Raw genomic sequence first — 25,407 nt, 5'->3', positions numbered from 1 at the left:
CTGGGAAACTAAAAAGTTGGTGTGACTTATTTTATTGCACTGATCTGGAACAAAACCTTCAGTATCTCTGAGAAATGCTTGTGCATGGTACTTACTCAATTAGTGGATTTGATAGAGTCGATGCTGTCAGTGAGGACTGCTTTATATATGAAGGATAACTTATCAGTGTCACTTTGATTTGTAACTTTGGTTTCTCTTACAGGCAAATGTTCTGAAAACGACTCTGCATGGGAATGGCTTGCCTTACAATGACAGAAATGGAAGGAACATCCACATCCCCTGTACATCAGAATGGTGATATTTCTGGAAATGCTAACTCTGTGAAGCAAATAGATCCAGTCCTACAGGTCTATCTTTATCATTCCCTTGGGAAAGCTGAGGAGGATTATCTGAAGTTTCCAACTGGAGAGTATGTTGCTGAAGAGATTTGTATTGCTGCTTCTAAAGCTTGTGGTAAGTATTAAAAAACAGTGTTTTTTTCTTATTAATATATGCTTGGTTTATTATACTCTAACACAATGTACCTGCTTAATATATTTTTTATGCTTCCATGACTGACAAGTGTTTTCATATGTATATAAAATGAGAAAATTACTAAAGTAGAATATAAGGTAAATTCCGTGTTGAGCTAGTGGTATAGAAGGAATGTGTTCCCCCAAATTTGTGTTGTGACCTACTTCTCCAGTGTGATGACTTTGGAAGTGGGGTTTCCCAGAGATGAGTCAGTCATGAGAGTGGACCCCTCATCAGTGGGACTAGTACCTTTATTAAAGAGATTTCTGAGAGTTCCTTTGCCCCTCCTGCCATGTGTGGACATAGCAAGATGATGAATAAGAAAATGAATCATCTATGAACCAGGAATAGGGTCCTCATTAGACACCACATCTGCTAGCACCTTGATTTTGTACTTCCCAACCTCCAGAAATGTGAGAAATATGTTTCTGTTTTTTATAAGCCACTGCATATATGGTAATTTTCTCATAGCATCCTGAATGAGCTAAAACAGCAATTAGTACTGAAAAGTGGAAGGGCTGTAACAAATTTCTAAAAATGTAAAAGTGGCTTTGGGAGTGGGTAATGGAAGAGTTTTGAGGTGCATGCTAGAAAAAGTACGTTGTTGGGAACAAATTTTTAAAGGAGATTCTGGTGAGGACTTGGAAAGAAAGAAGCAGAGTTGTAAGAAAACAATTTTCTTAGAGGACACTTGTGCAGTCCTGTGCAGAATATTGGTAGAATTGTGTTCCATAAAGACCATTCTGATAAGATCTCAGATGGAAATAAGGACTATGTTATTGGAAACTGAAAGAAAAGTGATCCTTGTTATAAAGTGTCAAAGAACTTGCCGGAGTTATGTTCATGTTTCAGTGCTTTATAGAATGTGGAACTTACGAGCAATAAAATTGGGTATTTACTTCAAGTCATTTCTAAGCGAAGGGTTGAAGGTGTGGCTTGAGTCCTCATGACTGCTTATAGTTGTGAAAAATTAATGCTGTTGCTGAGCTCCTTGGCTGTCCTGGATATGGTTCTGGCAGCCCCTAGTGCGGCAGTTATCCCTCAGCGGGGTGCAGGCAGCAAACTTTGGTGGAATAAGTATCTCCACTAGTGGAGAATGCAAAGGCCTTGGAGGCATGTCTAACTCCACCTATATTTCAAAAAAGGGAAGCATGGGGCAGGGCTGCCAGGAGTCTTTGGTGCCCAGCAAAACTGGAGGGGCAGGAATGTTGCCCTGGTGTGCCCTGCAGGTGGGATCTCTGCTTCAGTGGGTCTGGAAGGCAGAGTATCAAGTTAGAGGGTTATTCATCAGCCTTAAGGTCTAATGGATTGCCTTACTAGGTTTTAGATTTATTTGAGACTTGTCACTCATTTCTTCTTTTCTATTGGAAAGGAAATATTTGTCCTATGCCTGTTGGAATGGGAACATCTATCCTATGTCTTTTCCGCCATTATATTTTAGAAACACATAATTTGTTTGATTTCATAAGTTTACAGCTGGAGAATCTCTGGATGAATTGTACCTTGTTGTTCAGTTGCTAAGTATGTCTGACTCTTTGCGACCCCATGGACTGCAGCATGTCAGGCTTCCCTATTCTTCATCATCTTCTGGAGCATGCTCAAACTCATGTCCTCTGAGTCTGTGATGCCATCCAACCTCTGTTGTTCCCTTCTCCTTCTGCCTTCAGTCTTTCCCAGCATCAGGGTCTTTTCTAATGAGTTGGCTCTTCTCATCAGATGGCCAAAGTATTGGAGCTTCAGCATCAGTCCTTCCAGTGAATATTCAGGATTGATTTCCTTTGGGATTGACTGGTTTGATCTCTTTGCTGTCCAAGGGACACTCACGAGTCTTCTCCAGAACCACAATTTGAAAACATCAGTTCTTTGGCACTCAGCCTTCTTTATAGTCCAACTCTCACATCTGTATACAACTGCTGGAAGAACCATAGCTTTTACTATACAGAGCTTTGTTGGCAAAGGGACATCTCTGCTTTTTAATATGATGTCTAGGTTTGTTATAGCTTAAGATGCCTTGGTGGAGATTCTTATTCCACCAGAGTTTGTGTCTCTTTTTTCTAAAGAGCAAGCATCTTTTAATTTCATGGCTTTGCAGTGATTTTGGAGCCCAAGAAAATAAAATCTATCACTGCTTTCACTTTTTCCCTTCTATTTGCCATCAGGCGATGGAACTGGATGCCATGATCTTCGTTTTTTGAATGTTGAGTTCTAAGACCGCTTTTTTTCACTCTCCTCTTTCACTCTCATCAAGAGGCTGTTCAGCTCCTCCTCACTCTGCCGTTAGAGAAGTGTTATATGCATACTGAGGTTGTTAATATTACTTCCTGGCAGTCTTGATTCCAGCTTGTGATTCATCCAGTCTGTCATATCACATGATGTATTCAGCATAAAAGGTAAAGAAGCAGGGTAACAGTATACAGCCCTGTTGTACTCCTTTTCCGATTTTGAAGCAGTCTGTTGTTTCATGTCTCGTTATTACTGTTGCTTCTTGACCTGCATACGGATTTCTTGGGAGGCAAGTAAGGTGGTCTGGTATGCCCATCTCTTTAAGAATTGTCCACAGTTTGTTGTGATCCACAATCAAAGGTGTTAGCATAGTCAGTGAAGCAGAAGTAGATATTTTTCTGGAATTTCCTTTCTTTCTCCATGATCCAACATATACTGGCAATTTGATCTCTGGCTCTTCTGCCTTTTCTAAACCCAGCTTGTGCATCTGGATGTTCTCAGTTCACATACTGCTGAAGCCTTGCTTTAGTCTCATCCACATCTGATTTGCTGCTGCTGCTGCTAAGTTGCTTCAGTCGTGTCCAACTCTGTGCGACCCTGTAGATGGCAGCCTACCAGGCTCCCCTGTCCCTGGGATTCTCCAGGCAAGAACACTGGAGTGGGTTGCCATTTCCTTCTCCAATGCATGAAAGTGAAAAGTGAAAGTGAAGTCGCTCAGTCGTGCCCGACTCTTAGCGACCCCATGGACTGCAGCCTACCAGGCTCCTCTGTCCACGGGATTTTCCAGGCAAGAATACTGGAGTGGGGTGCCATTGCCTTCTCCACATCTGATTTAGATGATATTTAAATGAGACTTTGAACTCAGACTTTGAATTGATGTTGGAATGAGTTAAGACTCCTGGGGCTATTGTGATGGAATGAATGTATTTTGAATGTGAAAGGATATTATTTTTGGAGGGCCAGGAATAGAATGCTATAGGTTGAGGGAGAAGGACACAAACATTCAAATTCATATGTTGAAACATATTCTCCCAATGTGATTGTATCTGCCGGTGTTACCAGGTCATAAGGTTAAATATCACCTTACCCCAGTTGCTTTTCTACCCTTATATGGCTTAGTTAATAGATAACTAAGTTATCTGGGTCTCTTAGAATTATGGATATTTATGTCTGTTTCTTCAGGATGTAGTCAGTTATTTTATGGTGTGAAATATGTGTTCCTAAAAGACACTGTATTCTGCAGAATTGTGCAGTAAAAACCACAGGGCTTATAGGAAAAATAAGGTTAGGGGTATGACAGTCTAAACTTGGTGATATTAAAAAAAAAAACTTAGTAAAAACAGCACATGCTAAGTGGTAAAAATATATATATATATAAATAGTGTGATATATTTGGCACTTTACCTTAAAAAAGTCATGAAGCTTGCATGTGGAAGTGGATGTTGAAAAGGTTGCCTCCTGTGAGTTAGTGTGAAGCTATAGAAGGAAGGTTATCTGAAATCACATGAGAAGTTGTAACACCACGTGTTGATGTGTGTGATTTATAACACATATGGTAAACTGAAATAGCTGGTAGGTGTTTGTTCCATGTATGGCCCTCAGTTTGGATTCCAGGCTGAAGGAATAACCCCCCAAAAAACATGAGGGCTGCTGGAAATGAAATACCCCCTGCTGCCTCTTTTTGGAACTAACACACTATCACTCCTGCTCAGATTCCATTGGCCAGACTGAGTCATATGGCCAAGCCAGTGTTGGCTCAGATGAGGTGGTCCTCTCAGGGAGTGGGAGGAAAAGATGGAGTATTTATGAGCAATAATGTAGTCTGCTACACTTCTCCCTCTTGGCCGCAGATAATTTTCTTTTTTCAGTATTTAAAATAAATTTTTCCTTCCTCAGTGAGGGTACCCAAAGCTGTCATTGAATCAGGTTTAAAATCCAGGTTCTCCCTATATTCTCTCAATTATGTCTAGATGGTCTCCTTGATTCAGAAATCTGTGAAATGAGAGGACAGTTATTCTGATATCATATCTACAGCCTTGACAAGTTTTATGTTAAAGATATGAGATAATTAGCTCTAGTGTAGAAACAGCAAGGTTTAGACAAAAGAGGCCATAGAGTTATCTTTTGGAATCCTCTCACCTCTTTGAGCCCTTTATCAGTTAGACTTTCTTGACTACCTACTCACATATCTATTATCTTCAAATTCCTTTCCATTCCCATCCCCAAATGCCCTTTATTGAATGACCTTTTGTTAGGTGTAGCTTTGATGATAAAATAATTTATATTAAGTTATAAATAAGTTTTAATATTGAGCTATTTGTTTTTAATGAAGAATCTTGATCTGTTATAACTTCTAATTATATAAAAAAAATGCTTAAAGGAAATGTATTTTTTAAAGTGGGGCTTCCCTGGTGGCTCAGAGGTTAAAGTGCCTGCCTCCAATTTGGGAGACTGGGGTTCGATCCCTGGGTCGGGAAGTCCCCTGGAGAAGGAAATGGTAACCCACTCCAGTATTCTTTTTAAAGTGACTTTTATTCTTTTCTCAGTTGAAATGAGAATATGAAGTTAATATTACAGTGGTATCCCATTCACCTCTTACAGCTGGCTGAAATTTATTCTCATTGTTTACATAAAACACATAATTGTTTTATATGTGTTACTCAGTTCTTGCAATAGCACTAGGGTGTATGTGTGTATTGATAAGCATCTGATAGCTTTAAATTTTTTTAAATTTTTTATTGGAATATAGGTGATTAACAATGTTGTGTTAGTGTCAGGTGTATAGCAAAGTGATTCAGTTTGACATTTATATGTATCTATTCTTTTTCAAATTATTTTTCCATTTAGGTTATTAAGCAGAGTCTTGAATCTGAGTCTTAAGCAGAGTTTCCTGCAGTATACAGTAGGTCCTGGTTGGTTATCTATGTACATGTAAATCCCAAACTCTAATTCTGTCCCTCTCCCCAACCCTTTCCCTTGGTAACTCTAAGTTCTCTGAGTCTGAGTCTCTTTCTGTTTTATAAATAAGTTCATTTGCATTATTTCTTTAAATTTCACATATAAACAATATCATATGATAATTGTCCTTCTGTGACTTACTTAGTATGGCAATTTCTGGTTCTATCCATATTGTTGCAAATGGCATTGTTTCATTCTTTTTAATGGCTGAGTAATATTCTGGTGTATATATGTACAGCATCTTTTTTATCCATTCCTGTGTTGATGGCCCTTTAGATTGCTTCCATGTCTTGGCTATTGTAAACAGTGCTGCAGTGAACATTGAAGTGCATGTATCCTTTGAAATTATCCAGTTTTTCTCTGGATAGCTATATGCTCAGGAATGGTATTGCTGGATTACATGGTAGCCCTACTTTAATTTTTCAAGGACCCTGCAGATGGTTCTCCATAATGGCTGTACCAATTTATAGTCCCATCAACAGTGTAAGAGGGTTTTCTTTTCTCCACGCTCTTTTCATCATTTATTGCGTGTAGATTTTTTGATGATGGCCATTCTGACTGGTGTGAGGTGATCTCTCGCTCATATTTTTGATTTGTATTTCTCTAGTAACTGGGAAAGATTGTGGGCAGGAGGAGAAGGGGACGACAGAGGATGGGATGGTTGGATGGCATCACCGACTCAATGGACATAAGTTTGGGTGATGGACAGGGAGGCCTGGAGTGCTGCGGTTCATGGGATTGCAGAGTAGGACACGACTGAGTGACTGAACTGAACTGAATAAATTAGTGATGTTGAGTATTTTTTCATGTGCCTGCTTTGGAGAAATGTCTATTTAGGTTTCTGCCCATTTTTTTATTGTATCTTTTTTGTCGCTGTATTTGTAGATTTTTGGAGACCAATCCCTGTCCTTCAGATAGTTTGTAAATATTTTCTTCCATTCTATGGGTTGTCTTTTTATTTTGTTTATGGTTTCCTTTGCTGTGCAAAAGCTCTTGAGTTTAATTAGGTCCCATTTGCTTATTTTCATTTTTATAAGCTTAGCTGTGTTGAAAAGGCTTTTGCTGTGTTTCATGTCAGAGAGTGTTTTGCCTATGTTTTTCTCTTAGAGTTTTATAATATCTGGTCTTACATTTAGGTCTTTAGTTCATTTTATTTTTGTGTATGGTGTTAAGGAATGTTCTATTTCATTTTTTTATATACAGCTGTCCAGTTTTCCCAGCAGTATGTATTGAAGAGACTGTCTTTTCTTCATTGTATAATCTTGCCTCCATTGTCATAGATTAATTGATTATAGATGCATCGGTTTATTTCTGGGCTTTCTATTCTGTTCCATTGATTTATCTTTCTGTTTTTGTGCCAGTACCGTACTGTTTTGATGATTGTAGCTTTATTCAGTAATCTGAGGTCAGGGAGTCTGATTCCTTCAACTCCATTTTTTTTCACAGATTGCTTTGACTCTTCGGGGTCTTCAGTGTCTCCATACAGATTTTAAGATTTTTTATTCTAGTTCTAAAAAAATGCCATTGATAATTTGATAGGGAATTGCATTGAGTCTGTGTTTTGCCTTGGGTAGTATAGTCATTTTGACATTATTAATTGTTGCAATCCAAGAACATGGTATATCTTTCCAGTTGTGTCGTTTTCAGTTGTTTTCATCAGCTTGTTAATAGTTTTTGGCATATAGGTCTTTGTCTCTTTAGATAGGTTTATTCTCAGGTATATATTCTTTTTGATGTGATGATTGTTTCTTGAATTTCTCTTTCTGATCTTTCATTTCTAGTGTATACAAACAGAATAGATTTCTGTGTATTAATTTTATATCCTGGAACTTTACCTAACTCTTTAATAAGCTCTAGTAATTTTGTAGTAGTGTCTTAGGGGTTTTCTATGTATAGTATCATGGCATCTGCAAATAGTGAAGTCTTGCTTTTCCTTTTCCAGTTTGGATTCCCTTTATTTCTTTTTCTTCTCTAATTGCTGTGCTGAGGACTTACAAGACTGTGTTGAATAAAAGTAGTGACAGTGGACATCCTTGTGTTGTTCCTGATCTTAGCGGAAATGCTTTCAGCTTTTCACTGTTCAGTATGATGTTAGCTATAGGTTTGTCATATATGGCCTTTATTATGTTGTATGTTCCCTCTGTCCCACTTCTGGGAGAGTTTTTGTTATGAATGCATGTTGAATTTTGTCAAAAGATTTTTCTGCATTTATTGAGATGATCATATGGTTTTTATTATTCATTTTGTTGATGTGATGATTCACACTGATTGATCTGTGGATATTGAAAAATCCTTGCATCCCTGGGATAAATCCCACTTGGTCATGGTGTATGATCCTTTTAATGTATTGTTAGATTTGAACTGCTACTATTTTGTTGAGGATTTTTGCATCTATGTACATCAGTGATATTAGCCAGTAGTTTTCTAGTGATACTTGTTTTTTGTTGGTATTGGGATGATGGTGGCCTCATAGAATGAGTGTGGGAGTGTTTTACTCTGCAGTTTTTGAAATAGTTTCAGAAGTAAAAGTAACTCTTTTCTAGGTGTTTGATAGAATACACTTGTGACCTCATCTGGTCCTGGACATTTGTTAGCTGGGCGTTTTTAAATCACGGTTTCAATTTCATTGCTTGTGATTAGTCTATTCATATTTTCTATTTTTTCCTACCTCAGTTTCAGGAGTTGTACTTTTCTAAGAATTAGTCCATTTCTTCCAAGTAATCCATTTTATTGACAGACAGTTGCTTGTAGCAGTCTCTTATGATTCTTTGTACTTCTGTGATATGTGTAGTAACTTCTTTTTCATTTGCAATTTTATTGATTTGAGCCCTCTCCTTTTTCTTGATGAATTAGCTAGAGGTGTATCAGTTTTGTTTATCTTTTCAAAGTAGCCTACTTTTAGTTACATTAATCTTTTCTGTTTTTCATTTCTATTTCATTTATTTCTCTGATCTTTATGATGTCTTTTCTTCTAATAACTTTGGATTTTGTTCTTTAGTTGCTTTCAGTGTAAGATTAGCTCATTTATTTGAATTTTTTCTTGTTTCTTGAGGTAAGGTTATATTGCTGTAAACTTCCATCTTAGAACTCCTTTGCTGCATCCCCAGGGTTTTGAATTATCATGCTTTTTTTTTTTCATTTGTCTTTAGGCATTTAAAAATTTCCTTTTTGATTTATTCAGTGATTCATTGGCTGCTTAGTAGTATATTGTTTAGCCTCCACATGTTTGCATGTTTTTTTGTATTTTTGTTTTTTTTTTTAACAGTTTTTCTTATAGTTGATTTGTAAATTGATAATGTTGTGGTTGGAAAAGATGCTTGATATGGTTTTAATGTTCTTAAGTTTACTGAGGCTCTCTTTGTGGGCCAGTGTGTGGTCAGTCCTGGAGAATGTTCCAGGTGCACTTGAGAAGAATATGTATTCTGTTGCTTTGGGGTGGAATACTATAAATATCAATTAAGTCCATGTGCTTTAAGGTGTTAAGACATATGTTTCCATATTGATTTTCTGTCTGGGTGATCTGTCCATTGATGAAAGTGAAGTGTTAAACTTCTCCCTTTTTATCTTTTGTTATTGTTGATTTCTCCTTGTATGGCTGTGAGTATTTGTCTTATTTATTGAGGTGCTCCTATGTAGGGTACATTTATATTGACAATTGTTTTGTCTTCCTTTTGGATTTATCCCTTAATCATCATGTAGTGTTCTTCTTTGTCTCCCATGACAGTCTTTGTTTTAAAATCTGTTTTATCTGATATGAGCATTGCTACTCCAGTTTTCTTTTGATTTCCATTTACATGAATACCTTTTTTCATCCCCTCACTTTAAGTCTGTATTGTTTCTAGATCTGAAGTGGGTCTCTTGTAGACAGCATATGTATGAGCCTATTTTTTTGTGTCCATTCAGCCAGTCTGTGTCTTTTGTTTGGAGGTAATTATCGATATGTGTTTCTTATTGCCATTTCATTAATTGTTTTGGATTTTTCTTTGTAGGTGTTTTTTCTTCCCCCCTTCTTTTGTTCTCTTGAGATTTGATGGCTAACTTTAGTGTTTTGTTTGGATTCTTTTTTCTTTTATGTGTGTGTATCTATTGTAGATTTTCGGTTTGTGGTTATCATGAGGTTTTGTAATGGCAGTCTGTATATAAACAAGATTGTTTTAGGTTGCTGATCTTTTAATATCAAATGCATTTCTAATATTCTGTATTTGTGCTGTCCTCACAATTTCTGGTTTTGATATTATATTTCTGTGTGGATGATTTCCTGCCTTTACTGTATAGTTGCCTTTACCAGTGAGCTTTTCCATTTGTAATTTTGTTGCTAGTTGTGGCCTTTCTTTTCTACTTTGAGAGGTTCCCTGATGATTTTTGCTGAAATGCACCTTGTAATCATAATAAGATCAACAAGAGCTGGTCCTGTCACAGCATTAACTCTGGAAGGGGAAATGTCTGTGGAGGCTCACCTCAGTCCTGGGTGGGTCTTTAGGTACTTCTGGTTCGTAAGTCCCTGTGCTTATTAGATATCACTTCCTAACTCTCTATTCTAACCCAGTTTCTTAGACAACCACCAGTCTAGTTTCTGTCTTAGTAAATTTACCTTTTTTTCTCAGTAAATTTGAATCATACAATATTTGGTCTTTTGTTACTGACTTCTTAAGCTCATGTAATGTTTATAAGGTTCATTCATGATGTATCACTTCAGTTCTAAGCTTTTGTTTATATTAGAATGTCTTAATTTCTACTTCATCTTTAAAGAACTCTTTTGTCAGATATAAAATTCTCATTTGACTTTTTTCTCTTTGAGCTCTTTAATTATAACATCCAATTTCTTCATGACCATATTGGTTTCTGATGAGAAATTGCTATGAGTCTTACTCAGAATGCCTAATTGAGGATTCCTTGTATGTAATGAGTCATTTCTCTCTTGCTGTTTTTGATGTTCTCTTTATATTCGTCTTTTGGTGGTTTAATTTTTAATGTGTCTTGGTATGCATCAATTTGCATTTATCATGCAGTTCATTCAGCTTCTTGGATTTGTGTGGTTCATGGTTTTCATCAAATTTGGGGAGTTTGGGGCCATTATTTTTCAAATATTCTTTCCTTTTCTCTACTCTCTCTTCAGATCTCTGCAACTGTCATAATGTAATGTTGGCAGGCTTGAATGTATCCCACAGGTGTATTAGTTTTGTCCATCTTTTTTCTTTTCTTCCCCTGCTCTTCAGACTAGATAATCTAATTGACTTATCTTTAAGTTAGCTGATTATTTTATCTAAGCCTGTTTTTGAAACAGTCTAGTGGATTTTTCATTTCAGGTGTACTTCTTTGTTCCAGATTTTCACTTTTTATACTGTTCCGCTTTGTTTATGCATCTCTCTCCTGGTTCCTTTAGTGTTTTGTCCATGGCTTCCTTTAGCTCTTTGAGCACATTGAAGGCAGCAAATTAAAATTATTTAATAGTTTTGATTGATTAAATCACTTTATGACTTAATCAATCATTAAGATTGACTCTATTAACTCTAGAGCCATGGACCAGAGTTTCACGTTGGGAATACCAGCTGCCATCTCTAAGCCCTTCCTGAGCAGAGAGCAGAGTGGAAGTGCTGCTAATTTTTCCCACCATTTTAAAATTGTCTTTTTCCTGACTCAGGAATGCTTGGTTGTTGCATATCTTTGACTGTTTTCCAGAGTTCTCATGAAGTTGCTTTCGACGGTTTTTACTGTTTTTTGTTGTCGATTTTGTATGGGAATACACCATTTTCACTGATGTCACTCTGCCTTTACTTCTATAATCATGGTTTATTCTAATTCTTCAAACATATGTATAACGACTGCTTTGAAATTTTTGTTAAATCTTACATCTGGGTCTTCTTATAGGCATTTTCTGTTAGCTTCCTGTTTTCTTGCCCAAGAATTACACTTTCCTGTTTCTTTGCATATCTCATAATCCTTTTGTTAAAAACTGGACATTTTAGGTGATATAGCACATCCAGATTCTGATTCCTTTGGGGGATTTTAAAATTATCTTTCTGTTACTGATTTAAAAAAATTTTTTTCTATGTTCATAGTGCGTACTCTATATAATTTCAATCCTCTGAAACTTTTTGAGACTTTCATTGTTACTTAGGTTATCTACTCTCTTGTTTAATGTTTCACATGCATTTGAAAATAGTGTATAGTCTGACTTGCTAGGTGTAGTGTTCTCTAAATGTAAACTAAATTTGGTTAATTTTAAATTTTATATCCTTTATTTATTTTGTTTTCTCACAATTTCTGAGAAATTTTGAATGTATGTTTCTCCTTCTGGTTCTGTGTTTTGTTGCTTCATGTATTCTATTGAGCCTTGAAATTAGTGGGGCTTCCCTGGTGGCTCAGACAGTAAAGCCTTTGTTCTGCAATGCAGGAGACCGGGGTTTGATCCCTGAGTTGGAAAGATGCCCTGGAGAATGGCTACCCACTCCAACATTCTCACATAGCCAATTCCTTGGACCAAGGAGCCTTGTAGGATACAATCCATGGGTCGCAAAGAGTCAGACAAGACTTTGTGACTGTCACTTTCACTTTATTAGTGAAACACACATTTAATATTATTATGTCTTCCTGTTGAGATGGCCCTCTTATTACTGTGAAGTATTCCTTTTTATCTCAACTAATCTTTCTTTTTTAAAAAAAGTTTACTTAGTTTAATGCTAATGTTGACTCATCAGGGTTTTTTTTTTTTTTGCCATATGTTTTCATGGTGTATAATTTTCCTACTTTTTAGCATCAACCTACCTATATCCTTTTGTTTAAATTAGTGTTAGTCACTCAATCATGCTCGACTGTTTGCAACCTTATAGACTATAGCACGCCAGACTCCTCTGTCCATGGGATTCTCCAGGCAAGAATTCTGGAGTGGGTTGCCATTTCCTCCTCCAGGGGATCATCCCAACCCAGGGATCGAACCTGGGTTGTTAAAGTAGGTCCCTTGTAAATAACACAGTTTTCTTTTTAATAATCCAGACTAATACAATATGTATTTTATTGGCTTATTTACATTTATGTATAATAGAATTACTGATGTGTTTGTGTTTATAACCTTGTTTTGTATTTTATGTATCTTTAGGTTTCCTTTTTTTCTGCCTTTTTTAGGTTGATCAAGTATTTTTCTTTCTTTCTTTCTTTTTTTTACTTCATCTCTTCTGTTGAATTTTTTTTTTGAACTAGTTTTTGTATTTTTCTATTGGCAGCTACCCTAGATATTATAGTGTACATTTTTTTGCTTATTACAGTCTTAAGCTAGCATGTTATTTTTCAAACAATTCGAGAATTTTATAACAATTTAACTGTATTTACTTCTTTTCACATTTGGTGTTACTGATCTGTTTTACTTTTGTACACATCACAAACACACAGGTGTACAAATTATTATTGATTTAAATGCTTATTGTTCTTTTATTCTTTCCTGTTCATTTGTCATACATTTCCATGCTTTCATCTGTCATCATTTTCCTTCACCATAAAGAACTCCTTTTAGTATTTCTTATACTGCAGATCTGTTGGTGACAGATTCCTTCAACTGTTGTTTATCTTTACTTCACTTGAACCTCTTGATACATTTTTTACCTTTGCTCAAGAAAATCAGAGCCAGCCAAAAGTTAATGTGATAAAGATGTACTTTTTTAAGCAATAGTAAGGAAAGCTACTCCAGTGTAGAAGTGGGCTTAATTCTGAAAAAGTGGAAATTTATAGCCAAGGAACAAGTAGGATGGGGACACTGGGGAATCACAAATTACTGGAGGAGACATCAGGTCTGGGGGGGATTCTTGCTGAGCAGACCATGGTGATTCAGACACCAGCTGGGGGATTAAAGGAGTGCAGAATTTGATCAGATATGTCAAAGGTGGCAAAATCTTGCTAAATGGATTTAAGCAGGATTCCTGGATTCTTCAAGGAAATAAACTTTTAGGGTTACTTAGGGGAGGGTTCAGAGAAGCCTGACGAAAATTTGGTCTAGGAAAGAGTCTTTGTCAGCACTATACTTTTGTGTTTTCTTGTGGTCTTTACTATCATGCATTTAATTTCTTGTTTTGTAATTCTCTAATGGCTTCTCTGGGTCATCTATGATGAGATCCTTAAAGTTAGGCACTGTTTTCATTTTTGTATTTTCCATACCCATCTTGTGCATATTATAGAATAGAGACTGTTAATATTAGTGGAATGACTGTTCTTGGTCTAAAATGATATGGAATTGAATCACAGTTTTGGTAGTGGCTTAGAAAAGAAGAAACATTTTGAATTTCATTTTTTTATTAAATAAAAATAAGAATAATTTGGACTTAGTGTGTAGGGAAAGAAAAGGAGTTAAAAGTGACTTTGAGGTTTCTTTGAATCTATTCAGTATAATGTATATCTCAGACACAGTGTCACTGCCTTTTCTTTCTTCCTGCTGCTGCTAAGTCGCTTCAGTCGTGTCTGACTCTGTGCAACCCCATAGACGGCAGCCCACCAGCCTCCCGCATCCCTGGGATTCTCCAGGCAAGAACACTGGAGTGGGTTGCCATTTCCTTCTCCAATGCATGAAAGTGAAAAGTGAAAGTGAAGTCGCTCAGTCATGTCCAACTCCTAGTGACCCCATGGACTGCAGCCTACCAGGCTTCTCTCTCCATGGGATTTTTCAGGCAAGAGTACTGGAGTGGGGTGCCATCGCCTTCTTCGTTCTTTCTTCCTAGAACAGTGCCATTAACATGAGCTAGTTAGAAAAAATGTGAATTAAGTATTAATATATAATTGCCATTTTGGAGTAAGATGGTGTGACTAAACATGACGTAAGTGCTGTCTTTTGTTTTTGTTTGCCATGTGACCTAACCATTTTCCTTTAGGGGTGTATCCCCTTGTTCTGACCCTTTTGTGCCAATTTATATGGACACATTTGTTTTCCTATTTTGATACATATAATTGAGGTTTGGAGTCTTACTTCTATTAAGAAATCATTATTCAACATTTTAAAACATCCTGATGTTTCATCAGTATGAGTTCACTTTTTTAATCACACTATTGTTTGAAAATCATGACATTATCTTGTTCAGATAAATACCCCTATCATCATATGCTAAGAATATTGGTTCCATATGCAGTTTTATTTGCATGATTACATTTAAACTAAATGACACTTTTTTGCTAAAGTTCTTTTCCTAGTATTCTTTTTTTCCAAGGTAATCTCAAATCAGGTCTTTTATGTTCCCTTCCTGGGTAATTTCATCTCCTACTGTGTTTTTTTTTTGTAATTGGATTATAATTGCTTTACAGTGTATTAGTTTCTGCTGTACAACAAAGTGAATCAGCTGTGTAGGACTGAGATATATACACTTCCACTGTGTCTCATATATGTACCTGAAACACTGGCAATGTGACTTATTTTGTGGAGAGAGGTAAGGTAGTGCCGTGTACCTTCTAGATAGAAGAAATGTCAAGTTTAAAGCATTTTTTCAGTGCAGAATTAGACTAGATCCAAATAGTACTCAGATAAAATAATTACTTCTCAAATTATTTGAATAGTATTCTTTCCTATCATCTTATGATTATTTTAAAGTTTAGAGACGAACAAACCATTATTCTCTCGTTTCAAAGTGGCATACGTGGTGGACTCTTACTTTGTATTCATTAGTGGCTTTGATCTGTTTTCCTCTTTCCCTTTCTTTTTAACATGAGGCTTGCTGTTTTTATTTAATGAATTCTTTAAAAAAAAAAAGACGTTTATTCTCCATTGTACTGTTATCTTCCTTTTACTTTAGTCTCATCCTGGTAACTAAGACCATAATCTTTGGTGAACCCTCCAGATTTTCTCCATAGTCGTGTAACCCTGCGTGCTTAGTTGCTCATTCATGTCTGACTCTTTGCTACCCCATGAACTATAGCCCACCAGGCTCCTCTAACCATTACATTCTCCAGCAAGAAGACTGGAGTGGGTAGCTATTCTCCTCTCCAGAGGATCTTCCTGACCCAGGGATTGAACCTGGGTCTCTTGCATTGCAGATTCTTTACAGTCTGAGCCACCAGGGAAGCTCCCATATAATCATACAGGGATGCACAACCCCCCTCCCTGTCATACAGAGTCATTAGGATTTTGAGATCATTATTTTATAGCATGGAATCATATTATACACTGTTATGTGCTTCTTGCTTTTTTCATGAAAACATACATTGTGAAAAATCTGTTCAAACCAATTGCCTTTGTACTAACTCATTCTTTTTATTAAATTTCATGAAGGACCATGGAATGGATTATACCACCTCAGTTTTTTCATATTTTCTACTCTTGAATTTACATTTTATTTCTTTTTAATTTCTTACCACTATACTACATTTTTAGGAGTACCCAGGAGAGATTGCTGGCTTAAAAACACATTTTAAATTTTTATTGACATTGATTTCTCATAACTGTGTAGGTACTACTTTCTCAGAAGTTGTGCTAGTTTACCTTTCTAGCAATTATGTAGTGTAGTTCCCTTTTCACTTCAGTTCAATTAGCACTAGATGCTATCCCTCTTAGGTGAATGGTGATAAAGGGATAGTACTTAATTTAAATTGGCATTTTCTTCAACACTAATATTTCCATTCTTTCTTCTGCTTTTTAGTCTTGTGGATTTGCTCCACTGTGAATAACTTATTTCCATTTGTTTTCCATTTTCACTTTTAATATTTTTGTTTTGCCTTTTGAATCTTGATTTTTATTATAACATTTCAAGTAATTCTTTGTGTAGAAAGATAAAATACATATCAGTGTGCTTACTACTTGTCAAATTTATCATTTTGTCATTTAACTACCGACTTTTTTCTAATATGTTATCATGATGTTTAAAGTATCACTTAGTTGTGTTTGACTGTTTGTGACCCCATAAACTGTAACCTACCAGGCTCCTCTGTCCATGAAATTCTCCAGGCTAGAATACTGGAGTGGGTTGCTATTTCCTTTTCTAGGGGGTCTTCCTGACCCAGAGATCAAACTTGGGTCTCCTGCATTGCAGGCAGATTCTTTACTCTCTGAGCCACCATCCTGATGAGTTATGTTAATAGATTTTCTTAATTTAGCCATGTCTCCAATCTTCAAATAAATGAACTTTGTCATATTTTTTTAAAGAAACATTGCTTGATTTTGTTTGCAAATGTTTAATTTAGGATTTTTGAATTTATTTTGGTAAGTGAGATTTATCATTTTGTAATGTCTTTGGTTTTGATATCATGGTCAAATTGAATTTAAAAATGTGTCAGTTTTCCTGTTCTCTTCTTTCTTAGTATTTGTTTCTGACTTAATTGAAATGTGAATAGAAAACATGGTATGTATGACCAGTCTCTAGCATTTTTGGAGACTTGTTTTTAGCCTCCACATGATTGGTATGTACTTGTGTGGATTCTCTCTGTGTTTGGAAATAATACACATTATTTAATTTTGTGGTTTAAGTGTTCTATATGATTTTTTAAGTTCACTGGCCTTTAGCCTTTTGTTCATGTACCTTCTAAAATATTTTTGAAAAAAAAATCACATATCTTTGCATCTTAAGTTGATGTTTAAAAGTTTTCATTTTAAGTTTAAATAGTTCAGAGAATATAATAACAAGTATATTGTGTAAAACTTGATATTTAAAAATAAAACTGTTTCATTGTTCTTTTCAAAAGCACCTGGTGACTCAAATATTTTAGTTATTTGGTACCCTCATTATTATTTAAAACAATATTGTTGGGTTAATCCAGTATTATTGGGTCAACTTTACTGTACAAAATAACTAAAAAAAGTAGATAAACTGTTTTTTATAATGTATTTGAAAGAATCCTGGCAGTCAAATGTTACAATACAGGGGGAAAATATATTTAATTAAGAACTTACTTGTAAGTGGTGTTGAAGCAGAAGATTTTGACTGCTGCTACGTTTTGCACAGATCTTAAGAGTTATTACTTCAGCCCCACTGCAGATTATAGATGTTATTGTAAATGTACTTTAATGTCTGTAATAATTTGTTTCTGTTTCTTTCTTAGGAATCACACCTGTATATCATAGTATGTTTGCTTTAATGAGTGAAACAGAAAGGATCTGGTATCCACCCAACCATGTCTTCCATATAGATGAATCAACCAGGCAAAACGTACTCTACAGAATCAGGTACTTTCTCCAGTAAAGTAGTCACTTTTAACTTAATGGTAAAAGGCAAAGTGGGAGAAATTATCACCCATAACTTTTAAATTGCAAGGTCTTTAGTGTCGAAGACCAGAACCAGTTAGCATCTAATCTTCATTTGGGCTTCCCAGGTGGTGCTAGTGGAAAAGAACCACCTGCCAATGCAGGAGATGTAAGAGACATGGGTTTGATCCCTTGGTTGGGAAAATCTCCTGGAGGAGGGTGTGGCAACCCACTGCAGTATTCTAGCCTGGAGAATCTCATGGACGGAGGACCCTGGTGGGCTGCAGTCCATAGGGTGGTAGAGTCTGACACTACTAAAGTGACTTAGTATGCACACACACACTTCTTTTAAGATTCTCTTTCCCCACTAGATAAAGTGTTCATACATGCTCTTTTACTAGGATGCTCTGAGAATAAAGCTGTTTTTGGTAGGATGCTACTTTTCCACTTAAGATTATAATTAAAATTTGAAAGGATAAGAATTACCTTTACTTGAAAAATCCTAAATGTTTGGAATACTGATAATTTCTCAGAAAACTTGATGTTTTATATAATAATCTGTGATCTCACATCTGTTCTTTCTAAAAACCTTTTTCAGCTGAAGTGAAGGAAGGATAAGATTTTTCCAGTGATTATTTACAACCTCAAATTACAAATTGTTTAATAATTTTTGGTAATATGTGATACCAAGTTACAGAAATCCAGAGGTATTTTATGATTTAAAAGGATGAAACAAAGAAAGAAGTCCAGTCTGTTCTTCCTTCTGAAACAGATCAGTTCCATAGAGTCAGTGTTGCATAGTAGAACATGACCATGGACTCATTCATGATTATAAAAAGGAGAGAAAACCTTAGTAAACTAAAAGTCAGGGGAGACATTCATACCATGATTAAAGTACATCTGCAAAAACATGTGGCAGATAATATTCTTAAATGATAAAATATTAGTGTCATTCTCTTCTAAAGTCAGGAATAAGATAAAAAGCAAAGATAACATGTATACAGTTATCTACTTGTACATAGGATTTTGGTGGAGTTCCTAACCAATACAGTAAAACAGGAACAATATTTCATAATTGAGAACAAAGAAGGAAAAAGTCATTATTTGGAAATCATGTGATTATTAACAAAAAAACTATGAGCAAATCTACAGGCATCAGTAATAACCATTCAGCAGAAGGCTATATTTATTGGATCAGTATGTTAAGGTAGCCATTTCCATACACCATAAACAAACAGAAAAGAGGTCACTTAAAATAAAGACTAATAAAAGCAAAAAACATAGGTATTTAGAATTAACCTATTCAAATTTATTAAGACTTTCATGCAGGTTTTAAGACTTTTAAAATTTGTGTTATTTAAAGAAGCAGAGTAATATGCAACATATGTTTCACAGAATATCAGTATCTTATTAAGAATATTTTCTTTATCAATTTCTATAATTTCTTTCTGTAATAATGGTGTATCTTTTTATTTTAAAATGTCTGTAGAGCAGTAATCTGCAGTCTTTTTCTATAAGAAGTCAGATAGTAAATATTTTAGGCGTTGTGAGGAGTGGTTTGCTGATGTCTTCTAAAGAATTAAAAAATGTTTCCCTTATCAAATTTATGACTTCCTCCTACTTTTAAACTAAGGGGGCACATATGCACTGCTACCTATAATCACAAGTACTAAGGATAATGTAACCAGAAACTGCCCCAAAGAGATTTTATATAATTTTTAAAAATTGTGCCTGTCTGTGGTTTAGAGGCTCTTCTTCATTTCCTTTATTACGTATTTATGGGTTATTTCAGAATCAACATAAAAGAGCAACAATTATAAAACCGTGTTGGAGAACTTATAATGTATAAAGATATACATATAGATATACATATAGAACAAAGAGAATGAAAGAGAGTTTTTGTATTATATTAAAATTAAGTTGATATTAGTAAGAACTAGATTAAGTTACAATGTCTTTTGTAATTCTCTGAGAGACTCATATGCCAAAACTCAAAAATATATAGTAAAAGATAAAATAAGAGACTTAATGTATTAATAATACACTAGAAAATTAATATATTAATAATATACTAGAAAATATCTATAGCAATAATGAAACAAATGAACAAAAAGACAAAAAAATCCAAAAAATCGTAGTAGAAGCAAGATGACAGACATAATACTTTATTAATAGTAATAGCCTTAAGTGTAAATGAATTAAACTCTCAAAAAGCAGAAACTGAAGAACTAAATTTTTAAAAAATATATAGATTACATCCTGTCTATAAGAGGAACACTTTGCACTCAAAAACACAAATAACTTGAAAGTAAAGGATTGAAGAAGATATACCAGGCATTGAGTAACCAAAAGAGAGTTGAGAAGCTATATTATCAAGCAAAGTTGATTATAAGATATACGTTGTTGGTAGAGGTCAGGGAGGGACATTTTATAATGATCAACGAGTTTATCCATTAGGAAGCATAATATTTGCTTGTAATTACTATAAGTTGGATCCAACTACAAAGCTCCAAAATAAATTAAGCAACAATGAAAAAATTAAAAGGAAAACTGGACAGTTCAACAATAATAGTTGGAGCCTTCAATGCCTTGCTTTCAGTAATGGACAGAACAACCAGAGTGAAGATCAGCGCGGAAATAGAAGACTTGAATAACACTGTAAACTAGCTAGACATACAAACAGAACACTGTACCTAACGACAGGACAATACATATTCTTTTCAAGTGCATAGGGAATATTCTTCAGGTTAGATCATATGTTAGCCCATCAAATGAATCTCAGTAAATTTGCTAATATTGAAATCATACAAAGTATGTTCTCTGACCACTGTGGAAGTAAATTAGAAATCATTAACAGAAGGAAAATTGTACAGTTCACAAATATGTGGTAATTAACAATACCATTCTAAATAAATAATGGGTCAAAGAAGAAATCACAAAGGAAAATAGAAAATATTTTGATATAACTGGAAATGAAAACAGATCATATGAAAACAGGGTGAGTGAGTGAAGTCGCTCAGTCGTGTCCAACTCTTTGCGACCCCATGGACTGTAGCCTACCACACTCCTCCATCCATGGAATTTTCCAGGAGTGGGTTGCCATTTCCTTCTCCAGAGAATCTTCCCGACCCAGGGATTGAACCTGGGTCTCCCACATTGTAGGCAGACCGCTTTACCGTCTGAGGCTTAGGGTATGCAGCTAAAAATCATGCTTTAAAGTAAATTCATAGTTATTGAAACTATATAAAAAAAAGTTCTCAAATCAATAACATTCCATTTTAACAAAGTAGAAAAAGAAGAGTAAATTAAACTGAAAGCAAGTTAAAGGAAGGAAATAATAAAGATCAGAGTAGAGATAAATGAAATAGAGGATAGAAAAACAAGAGAAGATGAGGAAACCAAAAGTTGTTTGGTTCCTTGGAAAGATCAACAGTATCAGTAAAGCTTTAACTAGATAAAGAGAGAAGCTTAAATCAGGAATAAGAGAGGTAACATTACTGTGACTTTACAGAAATAAAAAGGATTATAAGAAACAGCTGTATGCCAACAAACTGCATAACCAAGATGAAATAGAGAAATGCTTAGAAAGACACAAACTATAGAACTGACAAAGAAATAGAATATGTGAATTGACCTTAACAAGTAAAGAAATAGAATTCAATTAGTAATTAAAAAACAAACAAAACAAAAAACTTTGCACAAGGAGAGCCCAGATCCAAGTGGCTTTACTGGTGAATTCTATTAAACTTTTAAGGATATGTTGATACTTTGTTGTTGTTCAGTTGGTAAATCTTGTCCAACTTTGTGACCTCATGGACTGTAGCTTGCCAGGCTTCTCTGCCCTCCTCTATTTCCCAGAGATGGCTCAGGTTCATGTCCATTGAGTCGGTGATGCTATCTAACCATCTTATCCCCTGCTGTCCATTTCTCCTTTTGCCTTCAATCTTTCCCCAAATCAGGGTCTTTTCCACTGAGTTGGCTTTTCACATCTCATGGCCAAAGTATTAAGCTTCAGCTTCAGCAGCATTCCTTCCAGTGAATATTTGGGGCTGATTTCCTTTAGGATTTACTGGTTTGATCTTCTTGCAGTCCAGGGGACTCTCAAGAGTCTTCTCCAGCACCGCAATTCAAAAGCATCAGTTCTTCTGTACCCAGCCTTCTTTATGGTCTGCCTCTCGTATCCTTACATGACTACGGGAAAAACCTTTATTGGCAAAGTGATGTCTTTGCTTTTTAATATGCTCTCTAGGTTTGCCATAGCTTTCATTTCAAGGAGCAAGCATCTTTTAATTTCATGGCAGCAGTCATCGTATGCAGTGATTTTGGAGCCCAAGAAAATAAAATTTGTCACTGTTTATACTTTTTCTTCTTGTATTTGCCATAAAGTGATGGAACCGGGTGCCATGACCTTAGTATTTTGAATGTTGAGTTTCAAGTCAGGTTTTTCACTCTCTTCTTTCACCTTCATCAAGACGCTCTTTACTTCCTCTTCACTTTCTTCCATTAGAGTGGTATTATCTGCATATCTGAGATTGTTGATATTTCTCCCAGCAATCTTGATTCCGGCTGTGATTCATCCAGCCCAGCATTTCACATAATGTACTCTGCATAGAAGTTTAAAAAGCAGGGTGACAATATACAGCCTTGTCATACTCCTTTTCTGGTTTTGAACCAGTCACTTGTTCCATGTCCAGATCTGACTGTTGCTTCTTGACGCACAGACAGAATTCTCGGGAGCCAGATAAGATGGTCTGCTAATCCTTTCTGTTTAAGCACTTTCCACAGTTGTGATCCACACAGTCAAAGGCTTTAGCATAGTTAGTGCAGCAGAAGTAGATGCTTTGCTGAAACTCCCTTGCTTTCTTGATAGTCCAGCAAATGTTGGCAGTTTGATCTTTGGTTCCTCTGCCTTTTCTAAACCCAACTTGTACAGCTGGAAACTCTCGGCTCACGTACTCCTAAAGCCTGGGTTGAAGGATTTTGAGCATAATCTTGCTAGCATGTGAAATGAATGGAATTGTATAATAGTTGGAACTTTCTTTGGCATTGCCCTTCTTTGTCATTAGAATGAAAACTGAACTTTTCCAGTCCTGTGGACACGGCCAAGTTTTCCAAATTTGTTGACATGTTTAGTATAGCACTTTAATAGCATCATCTTTTAGGATTTTAAATAGCTTAGCTGGAATTTTGTCACCTCCACTAGCTTTGTTCGTAGTAATGCTTCCTAAGGCCCACTTGACTTCCCACTCCAGGATGTCTAGCTCTAGGTGAGTGACCACACCATCATGGTTTTCTGGCTCATTAAGACCTTTGTTGTATAGTTCTTCTGTGTATTCTTGCCATTTCTTCTTAATCTCTTCTGCTTCTGTTAAGTCCTTATTGTTTCTGTTGTATATTGTGCCCATTCTCACATGAAATGTTCCCTTTATGGTTTTGGTCGCTGCCTCCTATACAGTGTTAGGAACCTCCGCCTGTAGTTCTTCACATACTCTACCAGATGTGCTCCCTTGAATCTGTTCATCTCCTCCACTGTATAATCATAACAGATGTGATTTAGGTCATACGTGAATGGCCTAGTAATTTTCCCTACTTTTTTAATTCAAGCCTAAGTTTTACAGTAAGAAGTTCATGATCTGATCCACAGTCAGTGCCAGGTCTTTTTTTTTTTTTTTTTTAACTGACTGTATAGAGCTTCTCCATCTTTAATTGTGAAGAACATAATCACTCCAGTTTCGATAGTGACACTCTGGTGATGTCCATGTGTAGAGTCATCACTTGGGTTGTTGAAAGAGGGTGTTTGCTAATGATCACTGTGTTCTCTTGATAAAACTATGGTAGCCTTTGCCCTGCTTCATTTTGTACTATAAGGCCAAACTTGCCTGTTATTTCAGGTATCTCTTGACTTCCTACTTTTGCATTCCAGTCTCCTGTGATGAAAAGGACATCTTTTTGTGTGTTAGTTCTAGAAGGTGTTGTAGGTCTTCATAGAAATGATCAGTTTCCACATCAGTGGTTAGGACATACACTTGGATTATAGTGATGTTGAATGGGTTGCTTTGGAAACAAACAAAGATCATGCTGTTGTTTTGAAGATTGCACCCAGGTACTGCATTTTGGACTCTTGTTGATTATGAGCACTACTTCATTTCTTCTAAGGAATTCTTTCCCACAATAGATATAATGGTCATCTGAGTTAAATTCACCCATGACAGTCCGTTTTAATTCACTGATTTTGACTCCTAAGATGTACTTGTTCAGTCTCGCCATCTCCTCTTTTATTATGTCTAATTCACTTTGATTCATGAACCTAACATTCCAGATTCATATGCAGTGTTGTTCTTTACAGCATCGGACTTTACTTTCACCACGAGACACATCCACAGCTGTGTGCCATTTCCTGTATGGCCCAGCTACTTCATTCTTACTGGAGCTAATAGTAATTGCCCTCTACTCTTTCCAAGTAATATACTGGGCATCTCCTGACCTGGGTAGGGGTTGGCTCATATTCCGTTGGTATATATTTTGCTTTCTCATACTGTCCATGGGGCTTTCCAGGCAAGAATACTTGAGTAGGTTGCCATTACCTCTTCCAGTGGACCATGATTTGTCAGAACTCTCCACTCTGACCCCTCCTTCTCGGGTTGCCATGCATGCCATGGCTCACAGCTTCGTTGAGTTATGCAAGTCCCCTCCCTGTGACAAGACTGTGATCCATGAAGGGAATGTTGATACTGAAAGAAGTGAAAGTGTTAGTCGTTCAGTCATGTCCACCTCTTTAACCCCCCATGGATTGTAGCCTGTCAGGCTCCTCTGTCCATGGGGTTCCCCAGGCAGGAATACTGGAGTGGGTTGCCATTTCCTTCTCCAGGGGATCTTTCCTGACCCAGGGATCAAACCCAGGTCTCCTGCATTGCAGTCACATTCTTTACCATCTGAGCCACCAGGGAAACCTCTATTAGTTATTCCCAAAGAGTGAAAGGGAGGAAACACTTCCCAACTCATTCCATAAGTTCACCATTACCCTGATACCAAATCCAGGCAAAGAAGTCCAAAAAATAAGAAAGCCACAGACCAATGTCCTTTATAAACATACGTGTAAAAATCATCAAGAAAATACTAGCAAACCAAATCCATCTATATATAAAAAGGATTAAATATTGACCAGGTAGAGATTATCCTAGGATATTCCTTTAACATCTCGAAGTCAGTATAATGTACCATATTAGAATAAAGAGCCAAAGCATATGATCATCTTAATAAACATAGAAGAAAACTTTTGACAGAATCCAATATTCTATTTTAATCAAAATACTAAACACAACAGGAATGGACTGGAACTTCCTCAGTATGATAAAGGATCTGTGAAAAACTCCAGAGCTAATCTAATACTTGATAGTGAAAAGCTTAATGCTTTCTTCTGAAGATCAAAAACAAGACAAGAATATCTTCTCTCAGCACTTCTGTTGAACACTGTAGAATAGATTCTAGACAGGGAAATATGTCAAGGGAAAGAAATACAGGGCATCTATGTTGGAAAAGAAGAGATAAAACTCTCTATTCCCAGATAT

General features: G+C 36.0%; 1 protein-coding gene across 1 annotated transcript in view; it reads left to right on the top strand.

Moving 5' to 3' along the window:
* The first annotated feature begins 227 nt into the window (after window positions 1–227).
* Window positions 228–25,407, top strand: part of JAK2 (Janus kinase 2) — an 84,183-nt gene continuing 59,003 nt past the window's right edge. The window contains exons 1-2 of the mRNA XM_068973724.1: window positions 228–453; window positions 17,698–17,821. Coding sequence (XP_068829825.1) covers window positions 228–453; window positions 17,698–17,821 — 350 coding nt within the window. The remainder of the gene's footprint in view (window positions 454–17,697; window positions 17,822–25,407) is intronic.

This window comes from Capricornis sumatraensis, chromosome 6 (assembly GCF_032405125.1).
Source record: "Capricornis sumatraensis isolate serow.1 chromosome 6, serow.2, whole genome shotgun sequence".
Lineage (NCBI taxonomy): Eukaryota > Metazoa > Chordata > Mammalia > Artiodactyla > Bovidae > Capricornis > Capricornis sumatraensis.
The sequence above is the reverse complement of the archived record's forward strand: the minus strand, read 5'-3'. Positions and strand labels throughout refer to the sequence as shown.